The sequence below is a fragment of the Pholcus phalangioides genome, unplaced genomic scaffold, assembly GCF_987345545.1.
Source record: "Pholcus phalangioides strain wild (caught in Gottingen) unplaced genomic scaffold, Ppha-v1.0 ptg000007l_1, whole genome shotgun sequence".
In the NCBI taxonomy this organism is placed as follows: Eukaryota; Metazoa; Arthropoda; class Arachnida; order Araneae; family Pholcidae; genus Pholcus; species Pholcus phalangioides.
In genome coordinates, this window is record NW_028301600.1 from 1,836,424 (window position 1) to 1,861,684 (window position 25,261).

The 25,261-nt window shown below is 39.7% G+C and overlaps 2 protein-coding genes across 2 annotated transcripts; both read left to right on the plus strand.

The window, feature by feature from the left end:
• The first annotated feature begins 14,279 nt into the window (after positions 1–14,279).
• LOC149084785 (uncharacterized) lies at positions 14,280–15,740 on the plus strand. The gene is made up of 6 exons (XM_089233801.1): positions 14,280–14,384; positions 14,473–14,690; positions 14,788–14,887; positions 14,996–15,183; positions 15,260–15,363; positions 15,451–15,740. The coding sequence occupies exons 1-6, from the start codon at positions 14,280–14,282 to the stop codon at positions 15,738–15,740; spliced, it is 1,005 nt and encodes a 334-aa protein (XP_089089927.1).
• Positions 15,741–20,618: 4,878 nt separating this feature from the next.
• LOC149084786 (uncharacterized protein F54H12.2-like) lies at positions 20,619–21,575 on the plus strand. Its single transcript, XM_089233802.1, has one exon. The coding sequence runs from the start codon at positions 20,619–20,621 to the stop codon at positions 21,573–21,575; it is 957 nt and encodes a 318-aa protein (XP_089089928.1).
• The last annotated feature ends 3,686 nt before the right edge of the window (positions 21,576–25,261 follow it).

Genomic DNA, 25,261 nt, shown 5'->3' on the forward strand with positions numbered 1-25,261 from the left:
TAGACTTAAGATATAAATAGACCGCGCACGCTATTCATAAAACTTGTCGAACGTGAAGAAAAGATGAGCAGTATTGTCGGGGGAAGAACAGGTTCTGCGCTATTACATTTGGCACGTTTTCGCAGAAGCAAGGATGTTGCTGTAACGAAATTTGACTCAATTCGATCAAGTTGATGAAAACTTTCCTTCATTTTTTCCAATGAATTTCACTCATTTTTATGTGAAATATTTAGGGAGTATCAGATTTGAAAAAATAAATTCTATAAAATAAACAAATATTGGAAAACGGAATTTTTTTATTTTCCATTAAGGGATAATGCTTAATAATTTCTTAACACATGGGTTTTTAAATTTTAATTGAATATATAATATTTGAAGGAAGTGAATATAAAGAGTATAAATTTCATGAAATAAATTTTTTTGGCACAGTTTTTAATAGCTTTCTAAATATCTATACACACACAGGAAACAAAATATTGTATACAACAAATATATAATGTTTATGTTACTGTAAATTTGATAAATCCGTAGTGCGCGTTATCTTCAGAAATTATGCATAATAGTTGGTAAATATATGCATAATTACCAATATTTTTAGTAAGTTTGATGAATTTTATCACTTTTTACGAATGAATCGAATAATTCTCAAAATGAAGTTAGTAAGTTTAATGAATATGGAAAAAATCCATGCTGAAATATCAGTTTATTTCAACAACTTAGTTCTGTCCGTATGAGATGCGTGCACTACACATATTTCGCCATAAAAATTAAATTAATAATAAATGCGAAGATAGAGAGAGATTTTTTTTCATCGGCTTAGTTCATGTTGGCTTTTGCTGTATTTATCAGCATATGCAAACATAACTGTTACGAAGATGGGTAAAAATACTATTATTTTTAGAGGTTGTTATGCATTTTTATGCAAAACTGCAATTGTCTAGGGGGGGGGGGGAGTTTTCCTCACAATCTATTTAAATAGAATATTTTTCATAAATTTCTCCTTCTGAAAAGCATATTTTCTTCCAAGTTGAGCAAAACTCGAATGAACTCACTAGCTCGCCAAATCTCGCCAAATCTTGCGGAGACGTATATTTCAGTTAAAACTTCATAAAACTCACAATTTCAATCATTTATTGCCAAAAATTCTATTAAAACATTTAATAATGATTCATGACATTTGAATTTTACCAAAACTTGGAACTTTAATTGAATTAAATCCAAAATGGAGTCGTTAAAAACTGAGATTACGTCAGAAATCCATTGCATCGTCAATTAAATATTCCAATTTTTAATTTATAAGAAGGGGAATAAGCAAAAAAGTATTCCCTTGTGAAAGCATACTGGTCCCCCTTTCCTAAACCGCTCAGAACATCCGAAAGCTGCGCAAGTGTTGGCCATTCTAATCAAAAATAAGACAGCGCGTGTAGATCGTCATACGAGTAGCCATAAGGAAAGCATTGGCAGCGAGATTCCCTGACCAGCCTTTCGACCGGAGTCACGTGACTCCGGATCTTTGCTTCACATTGCAACCCCTCGCGCGCACTCTATAGTATTATTACTCTGTGGTTCTGATGAACACAAAGTGGTAACGAAAAAACTTCATAAAAACTTCTTCGTTTATCATTTTTCCCAATCAGAAGAGGATTTTTTTCAGATGGTGCGATGACACGAAGGGAACGTAAAGTCCTTCTTACGAAATCATTTAAATGCTTCTTACTAAATCCGTTTGCAGACACAGATTTATGGCATTGCCACGTGCTGGCTATTCGAATTGCTCTGCCTTTTTCACGTTATAAAGTTCCTGACCACAAATTAGTAAAATTTGCCGTCCCTCCGAACTTGCTATCTCGGCCCGCTTAACACCCTGTGCATACGGCACCAGGGCCAAAACTTGGGAGGAGCAGGCGGGATTAATGCCAGGGCCGTCTTAAGAGTATCATGGGCCCCGAGCCAAGGGGTTTTTCGCAGGCCCTACCTGGTAAATCCTAGAAAATTTCAACTGGATCTCATTTTTGTGAGGCCTCCGAGCCGTGCCTGGGTGGGTTCATGCATTAAGACGGCACTGATTAATGCCCCGAACTCCGAGCCAGAGGGGTGTGCAAATGTAATCCTTTCATCTCTCCTTCAATATTAAAAGGGGCCCCAAAACGCGTGCTTGCCCCGGCTGGTCACGCATGTCGTTGTGGCTCTGTATATCAATATGTATGTTGCAAGGTTTAAGGTACATAGAGGGCTGCAGCTGGATATTTTTTTAACTGCAGCAAGTAAGCTTTTAGCGTCCCCGTGTAGGGAGAAGTTAGAAGGAGTGGTTAAAGGGATAATTCGGCACCCGTTATAATGGACCCGCTTCCCTAGTTGTGGCTTTTTATGTGTATATAAATCAAAAACTGCTTGTGAAAAGAACGATAGGTGTGAAAATTTTCCGAGTGCACTATTCGATATTACCCGCATACAACGTTTTGTCCAAACGGTTTTTCTTTCATTGCAAAAGCAACAGATACACAGGCACCTTCATATACGATACAAAAATAAATAGCAAAAAGACAGAATAATGAAAGCAAAACACACACAATGCAGCTCTTAAGAACATATATTTCCTCCTCGGTTCATACTTAAAATTTTTAATGAATGTTTCAAAAGTTTGATTTGGAATTTGCAAATATAAAAATTTCTTCCTTCAGATGTCTATTTATTTTTACTACTTGTAATTTTTTATGATTTTATTACAAATGGTTGCCCCCCCCCCCGTAATTTGTACTTTTTGGATGAGGTATTAATTATTTTTTTTCTAAAACGTTATAAGCGGGATCCAATGCATTTCATTCAAGTATTTTAAAATATATATCTCGGTTTACGGTGTAATCACGTTACTTTATGAATGTGATTATAACCGAGTTTTAATGTATGCTCATGCAGGAAAGCAAAAAAAAAAACATTCATTGGTTAGAAAAATTTAATTTTTTCTTCATCTTTTTTTTTTATTGTTATCAGTGCAAGAGCGCCAAACAAAGAATTAGTTTTTGTCGAATGGAAAACTTCACCATACAGTTCTTCGAATTTGTCTTTTCCCCTCATTTTTGGCAACCTGAGAAGAAGAGCAATTCCTTTGTCCAGTGCATCCGAAATCCCATCACCATCCTTGTCAAACCACTTAATAGACAATGGAAGACAGCAACCGCGAGTCCAGCCGAACCGCAATCAGGGTGTTCAAAACTAGATTGAATAGATGATGGCAGCTTCACGGTTACCCCAACCGTCCAAATGTGGATTTACCGCCGCCAGCGGTTGCGGTTGTATCTGTGAGCTGACAGAATAAAACTGTAGATGAGATGCCTTCCCCCCAACCTTAACTACCTGCAACCGCGCCGCAGTCAGTTCTCGTCCTTAAGGTTTGGCAACGTACTCAAGTGGGATTCCCATTCAGTGCGATTGTGATTATATTTATCCTCTGAAGACCGGACCCATTGTGTGCCGAAACGCGTTAAAAATTTCATGGTTTCACGTTTTTCGTTGGTTCTTCCTGCAATAATATTCAAAATATTGAATTTCATTCAAAAATAAATGATTATAAATTACATTGCTGGCCACCCAAATTGCAACACCAAGAAAGACAAGAGATATCGCAACAATATTTATTTTGTAGGTAACATGTTGACCAAGCATCAAATGATTAAATTTATCGACTTCTGTGAAGTGTGGTTCCTGCCAAAATCAGTAGCCAGAGTAGCCGCCATTGTTGGAGATCACCACTGCCACACGCCTCGGCATTGATTCAAAGAGACTTTGGATGTGTTCTTGGGGTACAGCAGACCAAGCAGCTTCCACGCGTTGCCAAAGTTGATCTGGTGTGGCAGCTGGGGATGTAATCTGGGTCAATCGTTGAGCAACCATGGACCACATGTTTTCTATCGGCGAAAGATCCGGAGAGCGAGCTGGCCAGGGAAGCAATTCAATCTGGCGATTGACGAAGAACCTTTGGACAATGCGTGCCACGTGTGGTCGCGCATTATCCTGTTGAAATATGGCTGTGGGCAAGCCCTGAAGGTAAGTAAGGACAACTGGCTCCAACACCTCGGAGATGTAGCACTGGCTTTTTAAAGTACCGGCAATGCGTACTATAGGAGTGCGAGAGTGATATCCAATACCGCCCCATACCATAATACCCGGTGCAGGACCAGTGTGGCGGTGCATAACGCAGCTGTTCAGCATCCTCTCTCCACGGTGTCTCCAGACTCGAATCCGACCATCGTGGTGTTGCAGACAGAAGCGTGACTCGTTAGTAAAGACAATTTCATTCCATTGTGCCGTCCACATCCTTCTTTCATCGCACCATTGGCGGCGGAGACGTCTGTGGTTCTGCGTCAAGGGTAGACGAAGCAATGGACGTCTTGCGGACAGACCACTCTGCTGTAAATGGCGTCGAATGGTACGCGCAGACACTGGATGATGCGGTACAGACTGAATGTGCTGTGCTATGGTTCGTGATGTGGCTGAGCGATCCGTCACTGCCATACGCACAATACGCCTGTCATCACGTGAAGTGGTGCACTGAGGTGGATGCGATCGAACACGTCGGTCCGTCGTACCCTCCTGCATCCAACGATCACATATCCGCATTACAGTTGTTTGGTTTCGTCCAACACGACTACCGATTTCCCTGAAAGATAATCCACAATCTCGGTAGGCCACTATCCTTCCTCTGTCGAACTCGGATACTTGATCAAAAGATGATCGCTGTTTTCTACGAGGCATAATTGATCGTTTTTTTGAAAAAAAACCACAAGAAAAACACAATTGCCGTACTTCAAATCGTCGAAATCTCCAAGCCTTAAATAGCGCTTTGAAGTGGCGCCACAGGCGCGCGCGATGTGCATCTGCGCTGAAATTCTAATCATTTGCATATCTCACCTCCGCTAATGCATGTTGTAAATTTCATATTATTTGCATGCTTCCTTCAGGGTGTTGCATTTACGGTGGCCAGCAGTGTATATCAATCGATTATAAATTTTCGACTCACCAGTTAAAAAATTATAATAGCCCTAATTTTGTCACGGGTCCCACTGTGCTCATTCACCAAATTTTACAAATTCAATCCATTTTTCGTCGTTTCCAGTGCTTCATGTATACAAATTTAGAACGCATTACCTCCAACGGTTTATTGATAAAGCGTTTCTTGTATTTTTTACGTAAATTTTGCAAAGCTGGAGGCGCGAAATTGTATTTTTTAAGAAACGTGTATTCTAAAAAAATAATTTCAATACTTAAATCGTGGAAAGGCTATGGAGTTTTTTTGTTCCAAAAGCTATATTCATTTTTTTTGTTCGATTGAAGACATTCTTTGCATCGTGGAAGCATATTTGTGTATTCAAAACATGCCCTTCTTACTAGGCTTCGAAATTTCAAAACGCTGAAACAAATATTTTCATAAGAATAAAGTATGGAAATTCAGTTTCTCAAACAGCAGATGCGAAATTTATGGTTGACATATGTTCGTTTCGTTCCCGTTTCGGCTCACTTTCTGGATTGGTAAATCGGAAGAATGCATTAGAAATACGCGCGCGTACGTATTTGGTCGTTCAAATTCTTTTTACAGAAACATCATAACACAAGATTTTTTTTCGGGCTGATTTTTTTCCTTTAAAGGAATGAACAATAAGTCGGTCTTCTCGACATTTTGAAAGCGTCTTAACACATTCTCGACGGGAAAGGAGTTTTCATTTCCCAAACACAGAAGACGGTAAACGTGGTTGGTGGCATAGTTTACCCCTGCCTATGGTATGACCTAACCCTAATGCAACAGGATACATAAAACCAGTTTTTAGTAAATCAATAAAATTACTAGGCACATGATGGTACAGAAGCAATATATCCGACTCTATGATACACACACACACACACTGAAGTTCTATCCTACACCGAAAATGTGCAAAAACCGAGGATAGCTGTGTGTGGTTGCGCAACATATTTTATAACCCTAAACCGTTATCCTCATAAAATAGATGTTTAAAATTTTTATTTGAATTTTAAAAACAAAAACGTTTTAGAAAGACAAAATTAAATCCCAACTATTCCAATACGAGCATAAATTCATTGGAAAAACAAATAAGTCATTGAATGAGAATTATTTATCTCTGTACTTGATTTCAAAGATTGGGGTTGAGATGTGGCAGTGATTCCGGTGCTGCCAAGGGGTAGTAGGAGGTATAGGAGTAGGATCCACCAATTCAATATAGGCCTGAAGGACATTTGCTCCTCACTTGGGGTCACGTTCTTGGAGCTTCCCGCATTTACCGATAGGTGGCTTCGTTCGGATGGGATCCATCTAAATAAGAGGGGGATCTGGGACGTTTACGATAGTCTTAGGTCAGGTTTTTTACTCCCAGACCACGTAGTTGGGTAGACCACATAGTGGGGTTAGTTAATGATAATCACAACAGTACTGACGGGGAATTACCCACCTCTGTCTTGGATGGCTTCTCGATTGACACTAAATCACCGGGCAAATTAAAATGTGTGCTAATAAATGTCGAGGAGCTTGGGTAATAAGAAAGATTTTTTAGAAACTATGATAGTTGTGGAGGGCTTGGATCTTATAGCCATTACGGAATCTTGGGCAAACGATGGGGATGAATCTTTCTTACACATCTCAGGATACGATACTTTTTTGAGAAATAGATCTGATATGAAAGGGGGTGGAGTGTTGATATATGTGAAATCCTGTTTCAAGGCTAGAGAGTGTAACGTGCAGAGAAGTGATATTGAATCTATATGGGTTGAACTTCAGAACAAAAGACATCATAAACTTATTGTTGGGGTTTGTTACAATCCACCGAATAGGGATTCCAACAACATCGCCAAATTGGATGATGAAATTTCGTACATGTGTAGGCGTAGGAGGGTTCTCATGCTAGCGGATTTCAATTACCCTGGAATTGATTGGGAGAACCTTTCATCTAGAGTATATCAGCATGAAAGAGACTTTCTTAAGTTGGTTCTCGAAAACTTTTTGTATCAGCATGTATCAGAAGCCACTAGGTGTACTGCTATTTTGGATTTAGTTCTTACTAGTTCTGAGGATCTTGTTGAACATATTTCGGTGGGGAAGAGTTTTCTTCCAGTGATCATCGTATAGTCAGATTTCACTGTAACTTTTCCTCGGGTAAGGTTGATAACAAAAGACTGGCTCCTTGTTTTCGAAGAACTAACTTTGATGTTTTGAGAGGAAAGTTAGCGGAAGTTTCAAAAGACCGGTTGGAATCAGTAGGGGTGGTAAGTCAATGGGATGAATTTAGTTCGAAGTTGTCCTCTGTTTTGCATGACGTTATACCCTTTGTTCGAAAAAAGCGTGTTTATACATCAAACCCTCTATGGTTCACGGATAGCGTGCGTAACCTTTATCTTGAAAAGAAAAGAGCATTCAGAGAGTATAAAAGTGGACGAGGTGACCTATCATTGTTTACTGATAAAAGGAGAGAGTTGAAGAAAGCGATAAGGGATATTAAAAAGGAAGTTGAATCTAGGTTGGCAGATAATATTGGCTCTGACCCAAAATCATTTTTTCGATACGTCAATAATTGATGTAAGGGGATAGTTAGCCCTCTCTCGATAGTAGGCTCTAGGTTAGAGAGCAATGTAGGCATGTGTAGTGCTTTCAATGACTTTTTCGCGTCGGTTTTTAATGGAGATAATGATATTCGATATACGGGTGTTGCATGGGGTAACAAAACCCTCAACGATATTCAAGTAGAAGACGAGGAGGTCCTAAATCTTCTAAGAAATGTATGTGCAAGCAAAGCACCAGGACCAGATGATATCTATCCCAGGGTTCTCAGAGAATGTGCTAAAGAATTGTTGGGGCCAGTCGCACAGATATACAGGAGTAGTGTTGCTGAGGGTTACGTCCCAAGGGATTGGAAACTTGCTAATGTTGTTCCGATATTTAAGAAAGGTAGTAGAGAAACGGAGTCGAATTATCGTCCAGTGAGTTTGACGAGCTCCCACTCGAAAATTTTGGAAATTATCATCAAAAGGCAGTTTGTGAAGTGGATAGACGAGAATAATGTATTGTCGGATAATCAGCATGGATTCAGGAAGGGGAAGTCATGTGTAACCAACCACCTTTGCTTCTATGATCACGTGACGAAGGCTTTGGGTAAGAGCAAAAATGTAGATGTTGTTTACCTTGATTTCCAGAAGGCATTACGATCGTGTCCAACATGGTCAACTCTTGAAGCGTTTACACGAGATTGGAATTGGGGGCAACTTGCTGAATTGGATAGAATCGTGGTTAAGAGATAAATCGCAACGAGTTATGGTGAACGGGGAATTCTCTGGTTGGACAGACGTCACAAGTAGAGTTCCTCAAGGAAGTGTCCTTGGCCCCATACTTTTTTCACTTTTTATCGATAAACTCGATTAGGGTATCGATGGGATTACTAGCAAATTCGCAGATGATGTGAAGCTAATGGGAGTAATCGGGAATCAAAACGATAGGGAGTTGCTTCAGAGCAACTTAAACAGGATTGCAGCATGGGCAAATGAATGGAGCATGACGTTTTGCGTTGATAAGTGCATGGTCTCTCATTTTGGTTCGAACAACCCACGGTTCTCTTACGAGTTGAATGGTGTCACTATCCCTGATGCAACTAGAGTCACCGATTTGGGAATCCTCATTGTCGAGCGGCTTAGGTTTTCTGAACATTGTTTAGCGGTGGTCAAAAAAGCGAATAGAATGCTTGGTCTCATTTTCAAAAAGGTCTCTTTGCGTTCTCCTAAAGTCATTCTTCCGCTTTTTTGAGGCTTAGTTCGTCCTGAACTGGAGTATGCTGTAAGGTTTTGGAGACCATACCTACAGATGGACATAGAATTGGTTGAAGGGGTGGAGAGAAGAGCTACGCCTGTCCTTATTGGCACACAGGTCTTGAGTTATGAAGAGAGACTTCATTTTTTTTTGAATATGTTTACATTGGATAAACGCAGGTGTCGAGGAGATATGATCGAAGTGTTCAAAATTTTCATTGGAATGGATAGGATGGACCATGAACTTTTAGTACACCGCCAATCGACTGCTTTTACAAGTGGACACCAGTATCAATTGGTGAGGGACAATGCAAGGCTATGGTGTCGCAGGGAATTTTTCTCTAATAGGGTTGTTAATAAATGGAATAGCTTACCCCCGGAGGTAGTAAATTGTAACACAATTGACACGTTTATAAGAAATACGGTAATCATGTTGGGGTAAATCGAGAAGCTATCCATACTTAGAATAAGACAACCATAAGTATTCTTGATGGGCATCGTATAATATTTTATGAAGTGTATATATTGTTTAATATTTTTGTTATTTAAAATTGGTGGCTATATTTTTGAAGTATATGACATCCATATTTTTATGGGCATCTTTTTCTCAGCCACCTCGTTGGGCATTTTGCCTGTTGTGGCGTTGTATTTGTATTTGTATATATATATATAGACCAGGAAATACCGTTGGAAAGGACAATTTTAATAAAGATTTAGAATAATAACTATTCCTGGAAAAAGTTAGTCCCATTCTTTATTGAACAGCGAACGTGTATTGCATTTTAATAACTCCATAAGGATGCATTACTAACATGAATATAGTAATATCTCGGATAACGAACATTTTTTTCGGGATTTTTCTGCCTCGGCTAAAGATCATTTCGGTGATATGGATGCACCCACTAACATAAAACATCCGCATCGTGAGCTGAATTTTAGCATCAATCATCATCAGAATTGCTGTCACTCTAGCCCTATTAACTGATGTCCACTTGAGAATCCTTTACCAGATGTACCTATAAACATATGGGAAATCGCGTTTCGGCTAACGAACGTTATTCCGGAACGAATTATCTCTGTAAGCCGAGGTATGTCGGCTTACATACTTCGCTTATTATATAAATAATATAATATTTTATATTATTTAAAAATCGGGAAAATGAATTACACAGTCTAAAATAGGGAGATTATACTTTATAGAACCAATCAGGAAGAGAAAGAGAAGCGTATATAATATATATGTTGCGGTAAATGTGATAAATCGGTTATTTTAGGCCGGGATCACACTATAAAAGTTTGATAAAAAAACTTGAAAAATGCAACCAATAGGCGTACTTGTAGTACATGCCCCGGTCCACCGCCGGAAGTGACGTCACACTTCCGGTGGTGAGATATAGTACGAGGTGTCGTATCTCTTTTCCGGTGTTAAGTGGCAGCTGTTGTTTATTAAATGACTTCCGGCGGTGAGATATAGTACGAAGTGTCTACTATAGTACGAGATGTATAATTACATATTATCTCTTTTCCGGTCATTAAGTGACATCTGCTGTTAATTAAGCGACTTCCGGTGTTTATCAAGTGTTGTCTATTAGATGTCTATTATCCTGTTGTCTATTAGGTGACCTACGCTGTTTATCTCTACAAAATGCCGACATCCGGTGTTTATTAAGTGGCATCTGTTGTTTATTAAGAGACTTTCGGTGCCTTATCTCTATTCCGGTGTATATTAAGTGACATCTGTTTTCTATTAAGATACTTCCGGTGTCTTATCTCTACAGAACCCCCATGTACTTGCGGACCTACCATCGTATAAATAGCGAAATAGCGCGGTGTGTGTGAGACAGATACCATTAGCTTTTTTCTTCACCGTTCTAGCTTGTTCGCTTTCTCTCATTGACTTCATCATTCTTTCGACTCGGAGCAAGATGGAAAATCGTAATGTACGTATCTATATATACATCAATTGTAGATGTGCAGATATCGTGTTTTAATGTAGCGTATTAAATTTATGGGGTTTTTTTTTCCCCAGAATGTTTTCGACGTGGAATCTGTGTTTGACAACAATCCATTGCCCGATGATATAGATTGGGACGAGATAACTTTATTTAATTCATATATTCAAAAGATTCACCTAGTATTGCCACTGTGTTTTAACACTGATGATTTTTTTACTGATTATAATACTGTATTTTTTCTAGAATTCTAATCTGTTTGGATCGGATTTTACCATCGACGAAGCAGAACTGATACTGGCCGAAAACCCGTTTTTGGAAGAAATAGATATGATTCAAGTTGAGAAGGTTAGTTTCAGTTGTCTTATGGCTTTTTTCTACAAATCCACGTGTTTTCCTCATATATTCTAACATTTATTCTCACTCTAACAGGACCCCGTAGATCAGATAAGTCAAGGAAGGGACCCTGGCGAGGGTACATCAAGACAAAATACAGTAAGTTTTCTTGATCTATTGCATGCTTGACGAGACAACTAGCGGGTTGCATCCCGAGGACCGAATACGGTATGTATTTGTTGGATATTGTGACTGGATATTCAGAGTGATTTGACGAATTATTTGGAATAATTGATTATTTTCTCCTTTTTTCAGAATCATCATGACATCCGACAATCTGGACCGACCCATCTCTACATCACTTGTTCCAGTGGCTTCGCTCACGATAGAGTCGTTACTGGCAGTAATAATGAAAGTATTGCAGAGTAAAAACTCCATACCACTGGACAACCCTTCCCTGAGGTTTGACGTTATCACAGTCAGATTACCACGAGGAGGGGGTACACCAAGACGTAAGATCGTCAATATATCGTCTGACCGGTTGACAAAGATGTCAATCGTACGTACACCCGAAGACGCACTCTGTTGTGACAGGGCGATAGTTATAGGCAAAGCCGTCCTAGACAAACATCCGAAGCTCTCGACGGTAAAAGACGGCCGCAAAAATATACAGAGGGAGATGGCTTTGGACCTGTATAGAGAAGCCGGAGTACCTGAAGGTCCTTGTGGTTTTGATGCAATCGCCAAATTTTCCGAGGTCCTGGAGGTGCAAATATTCGTCAAGTCCTCCGAAGAATTTTACCAGGTAATTTATGATCACCGAGAATTATACTAATATTATACTATATTCAATGTAATATATATTCTTATATAATTTCTTACTAATGTATTTTTTATGTAGGTGGTGTTCAAGACGGCTAGGAAGGACAAAAAAATATTTTTGTTGCTTCATGGCGGACACTACGACCTGATTACATCTACCAAGGGCTTTCACGCATCAAAATTCTACTGTCCGGACTGTGACAAAGCTTATGATCACGTACAATATCATAAATGCGCTGCAAGATGCAACACCTGTTTCAGCGATGCATGCATCCCCGTCGGCCCACAATTATGCAGGGATTGCTACAGGACATGCAGGTCCACCGACTGCTATGCAAGGCACAAGAGTCTTCAAGGCAAGAGCAGCACCTTTTGCCAACAATTCTACGAGTGCCCGTCCTGCAAGAAGTTTCTCGTGGAAAAAGAGCGGCCTCGTGTCAAGCACGTCTGCGGGGAAAAATATTGCAGAAACTGCAAAGTTTTTCATCGTGACGAATAACACCTATGCTCTCTCAAGAAGAAGACGGTGAAGGTCCCCACCGACAAGCTCATCTTCTTCGATTTTGAGACAGACCAGTCAACAGGGGAGCATATTGTGAACTTTGCAGTTGCTCAATATGCGGACGGCCCAGTGGCTGCGACACCATCAACGACTTCTGTGCATGTCTGTTCCGCAAGGAACACAGAGGATACACCGCAATCGCCCACAACATGAAGGGATTCGATGGCCAGTTCCTGCTCAAGTAAGTTTTTTTCCACCATTCGGAAATGTTTACATAAATACCATGTTACTGTTTTTTTATGTGTTGTGTTTTTTCTTTGTAGATATCTCCTAGAGCAAGGAGTAAAACCTTCAGTTGTGCCGTGCGGATCAAAGATTATGGCTTTGCGGCTGGACACCCTCAAAATCCGGGTTATAGATAGCCTCAACTTTCTCCCGATGGCTTTGGCCAAACTGCCAAAGACTTTCGGTCTAGAGGAGTTGAAGAAAGGTTTCTTTTCTCATCTCTTCAACAGACCGGAAAATCAGGATTACGATGGAGCCCTTCCGGAGAAAGCTTTCTATAACCCGGAAACATTCAGCGCCGATGTGAAGGCGAAATTCGATGGCTGGTATGAACAGAGAAAAAACGGGAAATTCGTGTTCAAACACGAAATGTACGAATACTGCAAGTAAGTGCTTTTCTATATTATGATGTTTTATTTACTGTTCTATATTATTTCTTCACTATACTTAACATTTTTTATTTTTTAGGTCAGACGTCGATATTCTTCGACGGTGCTGCTTGCAGTTTCGTGAGGAATTCCTGGAGCTAACCGGTGTCGACCCATTCCAATACATCACCATAGCCTCGGCCTGTATGGCAACGTACAGATCGAAGTACATTGAGGTGGGGTCAATTGGGATGGTGCCCGTCAACGGTTACGTGAATCAAACCAACAGCAGCCGCCTTAGTATCGAATGGTTGCCATACCTGGGTGAGAAGAACAACCTAAAAATTCACCATTCCAGAAACGGGACTGGAGAAAGAAGAGTGCTTGGTCTCAGCGTGGACGGTTTCTGTACCGAAACAAACACGATGTATCTGTTTCACGGTAATTACTTTGCGGATTTTATTTTCAAAACTTTTTTTTTCTCTAATTATTATTTTTTTCATGTTTCATTTTTCTTTTCAGGATGCTATTGGCACGGCTGCCCGCAGTGCTTCGATAGGGACTTGGTGAATCCCAGCACGCAGACATACATGTGGGAACTCCACAAGAAAACATCAGAACAAGAGCAGAAAATCCGTCAAGGCGGATACGGGCTTGAAGTCATGTGGGAGCATGACTTCAATGCCATGAAGAAAACGGACGGGGGTCTGAAAAGTTTCTTGATAGATTTCCACTATGTCGACAGGTTGGCACCCAGAGATGCATTTTATGGTGGTAGAACCAATGCCACCAAGCTGTTCTACCAAGGAACAGCAAAATACATTGATTTCACGTCATTATACCCGTGGGTCAATAAATACTGCAGGTAAGTACCTTAAATATTATTTATAAGTTATTATGACTAACGTATGAAATGTTTTTAAATGAATTTTCCTTTCATTGCAGATATCCGGTTGGCCACCCCCGGATAATTACGGAGAACTTTGGGGAACTGGGGTCGTATTTTGGTATCGTAAAGTGCAAAGTACAGCCACCAAGAGGACTATATCTGCCCGTACTCCCATACAGGTAAATTTGGTATTATTTGTTTTCATACCATTATAACAGGTACTAATTGAGGTCGCAGTACTAATTAAGTTTCATTCTTTCTACTAGATCCGGCGGAAAGCTGACCTTTCCCCTATGTCGTTCGTGTGTGGAAACACTGTCTAACGAATGCCACCACACAACGACGAGGAAGGGTGTATTACGGGAACATGGGTTACAGAAGAGCTCAAGAAGGCAATTGAAAAAGGCTACGTCGTGAGGAAGGTTTACGAGGTATTTTTTGAATCATCACTTTAATCTCTCATCACTTTATTACTCTAGCAATATATTGTGTAGTCATATGTTTTAACTTCTTTTCTAGGTTTATCATTTCGAAGAATCTCGGGAAGGTCTTTTTGCCCCCTACATAAACGCCTTCCTGAAAATCAAGCAGGAGTCCTCGGGTTGGCCGTCTAACTGCGTCACGAATGAGGAGAAAAACTCATACGTGGAGCAGTATGACCAGGTTGAAGGAATCCAGTTGGAGCTAGGAAACATTAATATTAACCCCGGACGTCGACAGGTGGCGAAGCTATGTCTGTGAATAGGTAGCTATCAATTTTTCAACATCTTTATGTATTTTTAAATATTCTGCTTTTTTAAGATAGAGTAAAACAAATTATTCTTTTTTTTTCAGCTTCTGGGGTCGCTGGGGTATGCAGGAGAATAAGTCGCAGTTGTCGTACTTGACTAAAGCCTCCGATTTTTATAAGATGATGAATGATCCTGCGATAGAGGTACTTTTTTAAATAATTATTATGTGCTATGATTCTTCATAAAATTTTCAAAAATATTTAACATATTCACATTTGATTTCATCAAACTAAAAAACATTTTTTTTGCAGGTCAAGGACTTGTATCTGCCAATTGAGAACGTTGCTGCAGTTGAATGGCAATACAAGTCGGATTTCATACCCCAGACCGACAGGACCAATGTTTTCCTGGCTGCCTTTACAACAGCGTGGGCTCGCTTGAAGCTATACTCTGAAATGGAGAAACTAGGTGATGCCTTGTTGTATTTTGACACGGACTCGTAAGTATCTATAAATTTTTATGAAACCAATTTTATGTGAGCATTTCTTTTATATTTGATTTTTCTTTTATTTCAGAATCATCTATGCTAGCGATGGTGACAATGACCCGCCATTGGGAGATTTCCTGGGACAGTTTACGGACGAGCTCGATGGTCATGTGATTACCGAATTTGTGTCAGGTACTTTTTCAATTTATTATTTTTCAACGAAAAATTCTTATTATTTTATCAACGAAAAATTTATTCTTATTAATTTTATAACAACAGGTGGAGCCAAAAACTATGCCTACAGGAGATCTAACGGTAAAACATACTACAAGATTCGCGGCTTTACCCTAAACTTCAAGAATTCGGATGTCCTCAACTTCGACACTATGAAGGCTCTAGTACAGTCAATGGATTTCTCCACAAAGGTCGTCATCCAAGACAAATATAAAATCACAAGAGAGGTGAAAAGGAGGCGTGTCACAACCAGAGTAGAAGAGAAAAAATACGGCCTCGTATATGACAAGAGGGTTCTTCTGCCTGATTTTACAACATTACCTTATGGGTACTAATTTTTTTTCTGATTATTGCAATAACGGCGAAGACCTCTACTCTAATGAATAAATTTTTTTATTGTTTGTTATATATTTGTTTCTCTTGTTCTTGTGTTATTTTCTTTCGAGTATTTAATGTTATGCAAACAGAAATATCTGCCATTTGCAATGGAGGAGTTGAAGCTTAAACATCCTTTTGAATGTATAGTGTCTGGACCGACTTCTTCGGGAAAAACCTGTTTTGTTTCGAGACTCATAGCCGAAAAAATGATTGATCCATTTCCTATGGAAATTGTCTGGTTCTATGGTATTTATCAATCGTTTTATGAACAGATTTCAGGTATCAAATTCGTAGAAGGTTTACCTACAGATTACGAGTCTTACATCGGTTCACGAACTCTATTCGTTATCGATGATCTAATGTCCGAGCTAGGCAACGACAGGCGATTATCTAATTTGTTTATTCGCGGAAGCCACCACAGAAACCTTTCTGTGATATTCATCGTTCAAAATTTCTTTCATAAAGGTAGTCAGATGCGAGAAATATCTTTGAATGCACATTATCTGGTCTTGTTCAAAAATGCGAGAGATGGAAGCCAAGTTCAACATTTAGCTAGGCAGATATATCCGGGTAGACAAGCATTTTTTCAAGAGGTTTTTAATGATGCCTGCAAACCCGCTTACGGATACCTGTTGATTGACTTGAAACCGAATACGGAAGAACAATTACGGCTGAGAACCGGTTTTTTCCAGGATGATACATATTACGCAGATAAAATTCATTTCGTGTCGAGCAGCCAAAGTGGTCACATCATAGAAGGGGTCTTGCATAGACTTTGAAGGTTTCCAATGTGGTTCGAGAGGATTTATAATTAAGGAACTGGCTTACTTTTCGTTAGTTGGTAGTAGTTACGGGCCCTATACTTTCCAGCCACCTTATGAATGGTCCGAACTGATCAGTAAAGAAAGAGCGTCTGCTGCATGGGTAATGTCTAAGCTACATCATATTTCTTGGAGAGACGGCGACATACCTTATGACAAACTTTCCGGTAGTCTTTCATTGTTATCGGATTCGTATTCTGTTATTTACTGCAAAGGTCAAGATAAGTGCAAGTTCATAGAGCGGATGATGGGGAAGCCTTGTTACGATCTCATCGGCTATCCTCAATGCCCCTCTTTACCAAATCCTAAAGTCCGCTGTTTCAAACACGGCTTTAATCATCCTCATTGCGCGCTGATCAAGGCCGTCAAATACGGTATGTATATAAAAGAGGTTTCGACTGTCAGTGAGGATCAAGATGTCGAGGTATGCACAACAAAATTTAGAAACTCTTAAAGAGCTAACCTGCTGTAGAGGCAGAAAGCGCACTTAACTGATAAAGAAAAGTAGCAACAGTGTCATACGGGCCCTCTGCGAAGTGTGTCTTAACGTGTTAAAAGGTAACGTTCCTGTCACGAAAACTCAGAAAGCTAAGCTCAGTCGTCACAAGAGGAGTCTGAGAAATCTGTCTAAGAAGAATCTCCCACTACATAAAAAACGGCGTATTTTAGTCCAGAGAGGTAACGGTTTTCTCAGTCTACTTTTACCAGCAGCTATATCCGTTATTTCTTCCCTCATAAATGGAGCACGCTAAAAAATACGTCATCGTGCCGGCAGATAGACACTTGAACGCTGTAGAACAACAGCTAAGCAAGTTAGATGGTGATATCAGCACTGTTCTCAAGAAGAAAGGTCTGAGAGATGATGAAAAAGCGAAATAGTATTTGCAGGTATTGTAAAGGTACCTAGCGCTCGCAGAAAATGTGGATACTAAAATTTTAGGGGAGAAGAAGAAAGAAGAAGATATGAGACCCGATTTTGAGAACATGATCATACGAAAAGTCGCTCCGAATCAGAAGAAAAGAGCTAGAGAACTGGTTGACACCATGAAAGTGAACAATAGACAGCTGTTTTGGAATGAGGATGGCGAATTTGTTCAAGATGGCGTTGTTGTCCCGGGAACAAATATCGTGGAACTAACACGACATAATCTGCGAAAGAAGAAATTTGGAAAAGTACCTAGAGGAAACGAAGCATTTAAAAATTCTATTGAACAAATTATGTCTTCTCAATGGTTAAGCTTGTAACTATAATACAATAAAAATGTGAAAATTTAGAAAACTTGTGTTCATTTTTTCTGGTATATATTCTCACACGATATAATTATACTCTCATTTGCTAATGAACAGAACTAAGAAACAGGTGTGTTTTAGTGATAGCGTAACAGTATTCGTGGTTGGAAGCGAGGATAGAAGAGGGTTTTGGGTTGATGATGCAATAAGATTTAGGAAGAGAATATTCGATTTTGAAAAAATATGGATAAATATACAAGTCCCTCCGAACCGGCCAGTTTTGGCGGAATCAACGCGTTTCACAGGCGACAGAGAGAATTCGGTAAAAACGTGACTTTGAAAGATGCCAAAGAGTTATTGCAGGGTAACGAAGCATATACTTTGCACAAGCCATCGAGGAAGAATTTTATGAGGAATCGAGTGATAGTGGGAGGTATAAACGAACAATTTCAAGCCGATTTGGTAGACATGCAGGCTCTGAAGAAGGAAAACAAAGGCATCAAGTACTTACTTACTTGTATCGATGTTTTATCAAAGTTCGCTTGGGCCATACCCTTAAAAGATAAAACTGGAAAAGAAGTTACCGAAGCGTTCAGAAAGATATTTAATGAGAGACAGCCAATGGCTTTGCAGACCGATAAAGGTACAGAGTTCAAAAATGAAACTCTGCAATTTTATCTAAAATCGATGAATGTCACACATTTTTCAACAGAGAGCGAGAAAAAAGCCTCTGTCGTTGAGAGATTTAACAGAACTCTAAAACAGAAATTGTTTAAATATTTCACACATAATAATACGCGCAAATACATAGACGTATTAAGCGATCTGTTACATAGTTACAACAACACGTGGCACCGCAGTATAAAGACTAAACCCGTTCTTGTTACTGCAGAAAATCAATCGGTCGTTTGGAATGAACTTTATAATGATATCTTGAAACCCATGAAGACAAAGTTCAAGTTTGACATCGGAGATACGGTCCGCATAAGTCGCGTCAAAATGGTTTTCGAGAAAGGATATGAACATAATTGGACTCGTGAGATTTTCACTATTAAAGAGAGACTCGAGCGCTTACCTCCAGTGCACAGGATAAGCGACTCTGACGGCGAGATTGTTCAGGGTACTTTTTACGAATCTGAATTGCAGAAGGTGAAGCCGAGCGAATATTATCAAGTAGAAAAAATTCTAAAAAAGACGCAAATATAGAGGTAGAATGTAGTATTACGTAAAATTTAAAGGCTACGACAGCAAGTTCAACGGATGGCTGAGTCATCTCAAGCGTATATAAGTGACAGTGTTTGCGCATTTATCAGTCATTCAACAGGATGTCTTTCTATGTAACACTCCCCAGCGACAGTTCAGGATCATACTATCCTGAAAACACTATATCCCATTTTGTCACAAGATTGCCATTTCCAATAAGTTTGACTGGTGAATGGGAGTGTGCGCTTTCGGAGATTGTTTATTATCACACGTGGTACAACATAACCGAAAAAAATAATCTGTTCGGATTCGATCTGGGTGATGACAAACTACATGGAAGAAACGTTCCAGTCGGATATTACGAGACAGTCCCGATCTCTTGAACGGTATGAAGATACCGGCTTTAAGAAACAAAATAGTGTTTAATTACAATGAAAACACCAGGAAAGTGAAAATAACTCTAAAAGATGGAGCAAAACTTCTGTTAAAAACTGGCATTGCGGAGCTACTGGGATTTGAACCATTGCTGATCGAAGAAACTACCGAAAATCCTTACATTGCAGACACAAACGTGTTTTTTCCAGTTTTGTACGTCTATTCAGATATCGTGCAGCCTCAGGTTGTGGGAGATGTGCAAGCTCCACTACTGAGAGTCGTTCGCGTGAAAGGAAAAGATAACGAGGTTATAAGCTCTCATTATGATAGACCTCACTATCTCGCCATTGCTCGAAAAGAATTCCAGACTACCGCATGAGACAACTCTTATAAAAATAACGGTCTTATCGACCTATTATCATTTACGAACTAGATACGAAAGATGAAGGTTCCATACCATTGTTGCACTGAACAGTTTGAAGACTATTATGTCCAATAAGCCGGCCAAGGCCTGCCGTATTATTCGGGCGTTGTAATGCAGAGAGGATATGGACTAGGAAACATATTCGGCAGTCTTTTTGGAGTAGCTTTACCTTTTCTGAAAAAAGGAGCTAAAACTGTTGGCAAACAGATTTTACGCTCCGGCGCTGATATTGTTGATGTCGTAATGAAAGGGGAAAACGTCAAAAAAGCAGCGAAAAGAAGAATGGGTCAAGCTGGAAAGATACTGACGGAAAAAGCAGTGGCCAAGACTCGGTCCATGTTTGGAGCGGGACATAAAAGGAAACGTAAGAAGGTGAAACGAAACATTTTAGCCAAACGACCCAGCGTGAACACACACGATATTTTCGATCCGTGATGGCTTTTCTCTTGAAGGATTCTCCTCAACTGGCAAAATCTGAACTCAACCTTTTCACTCTATCTGGAACGCAGACTACCATAGAAAGTGGAAAATGGATTACCTATTACCCAATTTCAAACGTCTCCGATGGTGGCCCAATGGAATTTAACATTGGCGGAAGTGGTGACGAGTATCGGGATCTCTCTCAAACGTTAATTCATGTGAGAGCTAAGGTCGTGAAAGGCGATGGAACTTTTCTGGATAAAGGGAGTAAAGTCACCCCTGTGAACCTATTCTTGCAATCCATGTTTCCCTAAATGACCGTCTGATTTCATCTTCCAGTAACACGTACCTCCTACCGAGCTATGATAGAAAAACTCCTGAATCACGGAAACGAAAGCAAAACCAGCCAACTGACTACAGAACTCTTTTACAAAGACACTGCCGGAAAAATGAGTGATGTGGACCCGAAGTCAGAGGATCCCAACGAAGGTCTAATACAACGAGCAGCGTTCATCGAAGAAAGTAAGACCGTCGACATGATGGGTACTATTCACGGAGACATATTTTGTCAACAGCGACTCCTACTGAATCTTGTCTCTCTAAGAATAAAAATAATACGTAGCAAGTCAGAATTCTGTCTCCTTTCACCAGACAAAGATGAAAACTTGAAAGTCGTTCTCCGTGACGCCTGTTTATACATAAGACATGTCAAAGTGTCTCTTGGTGTGCTTGTGGGACATGCGAAAGCTCTGAGCCATACTCCAGCCAAGTATCCGATAGACCGAGTAATATGTAAAGTTTACTCGCTACATCAGGGTAGCATGTCGTGGGTTCAAGACAGTGTCGTCGTTGGACAGTTACCCAAGAGAGTGGTAGTCGCTTTAGTAGACAGCGACGCTTTTTCGGGATCGTATAGCAAATCGCCGTTCGAGTTTAAGCATTACGATCTCAACTTCATAGCCGCATATACTGACGGACAGCCAGTACCTTTCAAGCCTCTAGAGCCCCAGTATGATCAAGGCTTACATGTCAGAGCGTATCATAGTTTGTTTTTAGGTACTGAAAAAGCATGCCAAGACAGGGGTATAGACATCTCTCGAAGTGAGTTCCCATTGGGGTACGCTATCTACGCCTTTGATCTCAGCGCTGATCTATGCCAAGGTGATCATTTCAATCTGATCAGACACAGTAACCTACGACTGGAAACAAAGTTTAAAGCCCCGCTTGTCCAACCAGTCTCTGTCATTGTCTACCTGGAGTTCGACAACGTCGTAGAAATAAATCAGGCACGAAACATCCTCCATGATTTCAGCAGTTAAAATATGTATTCGTCTCAAATAAAAACAATTTTAGAGCGGGAAACACCATATTTCATCGGCGTGTTTCCATGTGACATGTTACCTGTGCATATTCAAACTTATCCGGCGTCTTTAGTTGTGAACGCAGATAAGCATACGGAACCTGGTTCTCACTGGATGGCAATCAACATTCTGGATAAGAACACCTTGGAATTTTTCGATTCTTACGGACAGAAACCAGAGACCTTACGAACCTTACGAACCTTTCGACCTTACGGAAAAGAAATTGCATCATTTAGGGCGGTATTCACCAACATGGTTTAAACCATAGTCACAATTTTTTGATAAGAGATCGTCACGGATTGGTTAAATTCAGGTTTTTAACCAATCTATTTTGATCTCTTATCCAAAAATTGTGACTACAGTTTAAACCATGTCGGTGAATACGGCCCTTACAAGAAGATATAAAAACATTTTATGGAACTGGACTCCGCTACAATCACCTACCTCCAATGTATGTGGACAGTATGCTGTGTTCTTCGTGATACAGAGAAGTAGAAATGTAAGTTTAGAAAGTATTGTTAAGAAACTAAACAGAAAAGGAATTTTGCTGTTTATCAATATGTGAAAAAACATTTTGCTGTACGAATGTTTTTCAAAAAGTAATAAAGAGATTTTGCCGATACATTGTGTTCTCTTTTATTTTTGTCGTTTGAAGTTTTTTTATTAAAATATTATGTGAATAATATTCACATGTATATTATTCGTGCCTGATATATGTTGCTCGGGGATCCATGATGTTCTTAAGTCAGCCACCTCGTTGGGCAATTTGCCTGTTGTGGCGTTGTATTTGTATTATGTGAATAATCTTCTGTTATCACGCGTAGTAAAATGAAACAGACAACAAGTTCATTCAGTTCAAATATTTATTCATATCAAGATATCGATTGCATGCTCGATAAGTTTATACATCTGTCTGGAATTTAAATTAATTCCTTTTATTGTCGGTGTGTTTTTGACAAAAACACGAATATCATAAATTGTATTACATCTCGTGAAAAAAACACCATCACCAAGAGATTCGGAACGGGAACAGTTTCCTATAAATTTAAAACTTGGGTCGTCGTACGCAGTCAATGCAAGGCTAGATAAAGTGATAATTATAATCACGGACACAACGATGATCCCGATTAAGGCTTTTCCGGTTTTATTCACGGCTAAAAAATTTTCTCTGGACCGTCACAGCGATATCCGTCTCCTGTTGCATAATGGAACACTCTGTACTGAGAATGAAAAAAAATTGACAACCGATTCCCCCGGAGCCACCGGAAGTTTATAGCGATAAGGTAGCAGTAGCCAATAGCGATGAGGCAGCAGTAGCCAATAGCGATGAGGCAGCAGTAGCCAATAGCGATGAGGCAACAGTAGCCAATAGCGATAAGGCACCGGAAGTCGTTTAATGAACAACAGATGTCACTTATAAACACCGTAATAGAGATAAGACACCGGAAGTCGGATAATTAAAGGCAGATGTCACTTAATAAACACCGGAATATAGATAAGACACCGGATGTCGGCATTCTGTAGAGATAAACGACGGAGGTCACCTAATAGACAACAGAGGTCACTTAATTAACAGCATGTGTCACTTAATAAACACCGGAAATGCGATAAGACACCTCGTACTATATTTCACCACCGGAAGTCATTTAATAAACAACAGCTGCCACTTAACACCGGAAAAGAGATAAGACACCTCGTACTACACCGCCGGAAGTGACGTCACACTTCCGGTGGTGGACCGCGGCGTATACTACTCGTACTCGTCACATTCGAGCGAATGTAACCTGTATAATTATTGGTTGTTTTTCAAGTTTTATAAAACATTTTTATCAAACTTTTATAGTGTAATCCTATCCTTACATAATAGCTGGTTATTCTGCATACTTACCAATCGTCTTGGTAAGATTGTGAAATTTGTCTCTTTTACCAGCGATTTTGCATAGTAAACAAGTGCTGTTGGTAAATTTGATAAATATGAAAAATTTCCAAATGGAGTCAGTCTAGTATGTGTGTGGTGAAGTAGGTGAAGGTGTTTGGTGAAGTAGGTGAAGGTGTTTGGTGAAGTAGGTGAAGGTGTTTGGTGAAGTAGGTGAAGGTGTTTGGTGAAGTAGGTGAAGGTGTTTGGTGAAGTAGTGTAGTATGTGTGATGAATATATACTCGGAACCCCCGACAATGGTAACAAATCCTACGATCGTACCCGATAAATGGATGAATTAAAACCCAAATTTTCTCCATTTTTCGAATTCGAATTATCTATTGCACTTAGAAATATGGATTTTTTTTTTGTTGGCATCAGAAGAGAGAGGGCAACAACTTTGTAATTGGAAGTTAGAGCACAGGGGACCGTATATAGATTTATATATTTTTTATTTTGTTACACGCTATATTTTCCACTTTCAAAACTGGTACAGTGCAATTTTTGAACGCCTGTTAAGAATTTTTCAAATTGGAATCATACCTCTACGATCAACGGTTGATGAAATAAAGGCCGTGCTAGCACTTAAACGACACCCTGTATATAAGCCTGGTCTAAGGAAAAGTCCGATTCAAGAAGAACAGGATAAGAAAGTACTACTGCATGGCATGTATTCGATTTTTGTGAGAAATGTCTCATATATGTGCATCGTCCCGTACTTAGAGATTTGCTACTACAGTGAGTAGCAACCAATACTAGACCGATCAGCGGACGATAACCAATTTTTTTTTATTAGGGCTAGTTGTTAAAAAAAAATTCTTTAAAGATTGAGGGACACAAAAAACCTACCGAATTTCCTTATATGACAGACACTCTTTCAGTGTTTAGAATGAAATTAATTGTTCCAATTTCTCGTAGAGAGATGCTATAATTTCTCTCGTAAGTCTTACGTAGATTTTCTTCTTTATTCTTCATCCTGAAGAATAAAGAAAATTCAAGAACTCCTATATGTTGTTTTAAACCAAGAGTGCTCAACCTTTTGGACAGTGCGGACCACACACTTCACTGGTTTGGAAACGTGTCATTGGTCACTTTATTAGTTTGAAAATGTGTCACGGGTCACTAAGTGATCTGTAAATGGGCCGCGGTTGACTTAATTAAAGTTGAAGTGTGTCGCTAGCCACTTAATTGATCTGAAATGTACCGCGGGGCATTTAATTGAAGCGAGAATGTGTCGCGGGTCACTTAAGTGATCTTTAAATGTACCGCTGATCACTTGATATATCTGTAAATGTGTCGCAGGCTGATTAAGTGATCTGATGTGCTGCGGATCAATTAAAGTTGGAGATGTGCCGTGGGCACTTGAGTGATCTGAAATGTACCACGTATACTTAATTTAAGTGCGAATGTGGCGCGGGTCACTTAAGCGATCTGGAAATGTGCAGCAGGACACTTGAGTGATCTGGGAATGTATTACGTAATCTGGAACAGTGCCGCGAACAGCTTAATTGAAATGAGAACGTGTCGCGATCCACTTGAGTGATCTGGAACATCGCCCAAGGTCACCTAAGTGATCTTTAAATGTGCCACGTGTCACTTAAGTGATCTGGGAATGTACCGCAGGCCACTTAAGCAACTGCGCCGCGAGTCATTAAAATGATCTCGTAATATGCCACTTGTTTCATTTATACGCAACTATGTTTGAGGTCACGGGCCAATCAGATGACT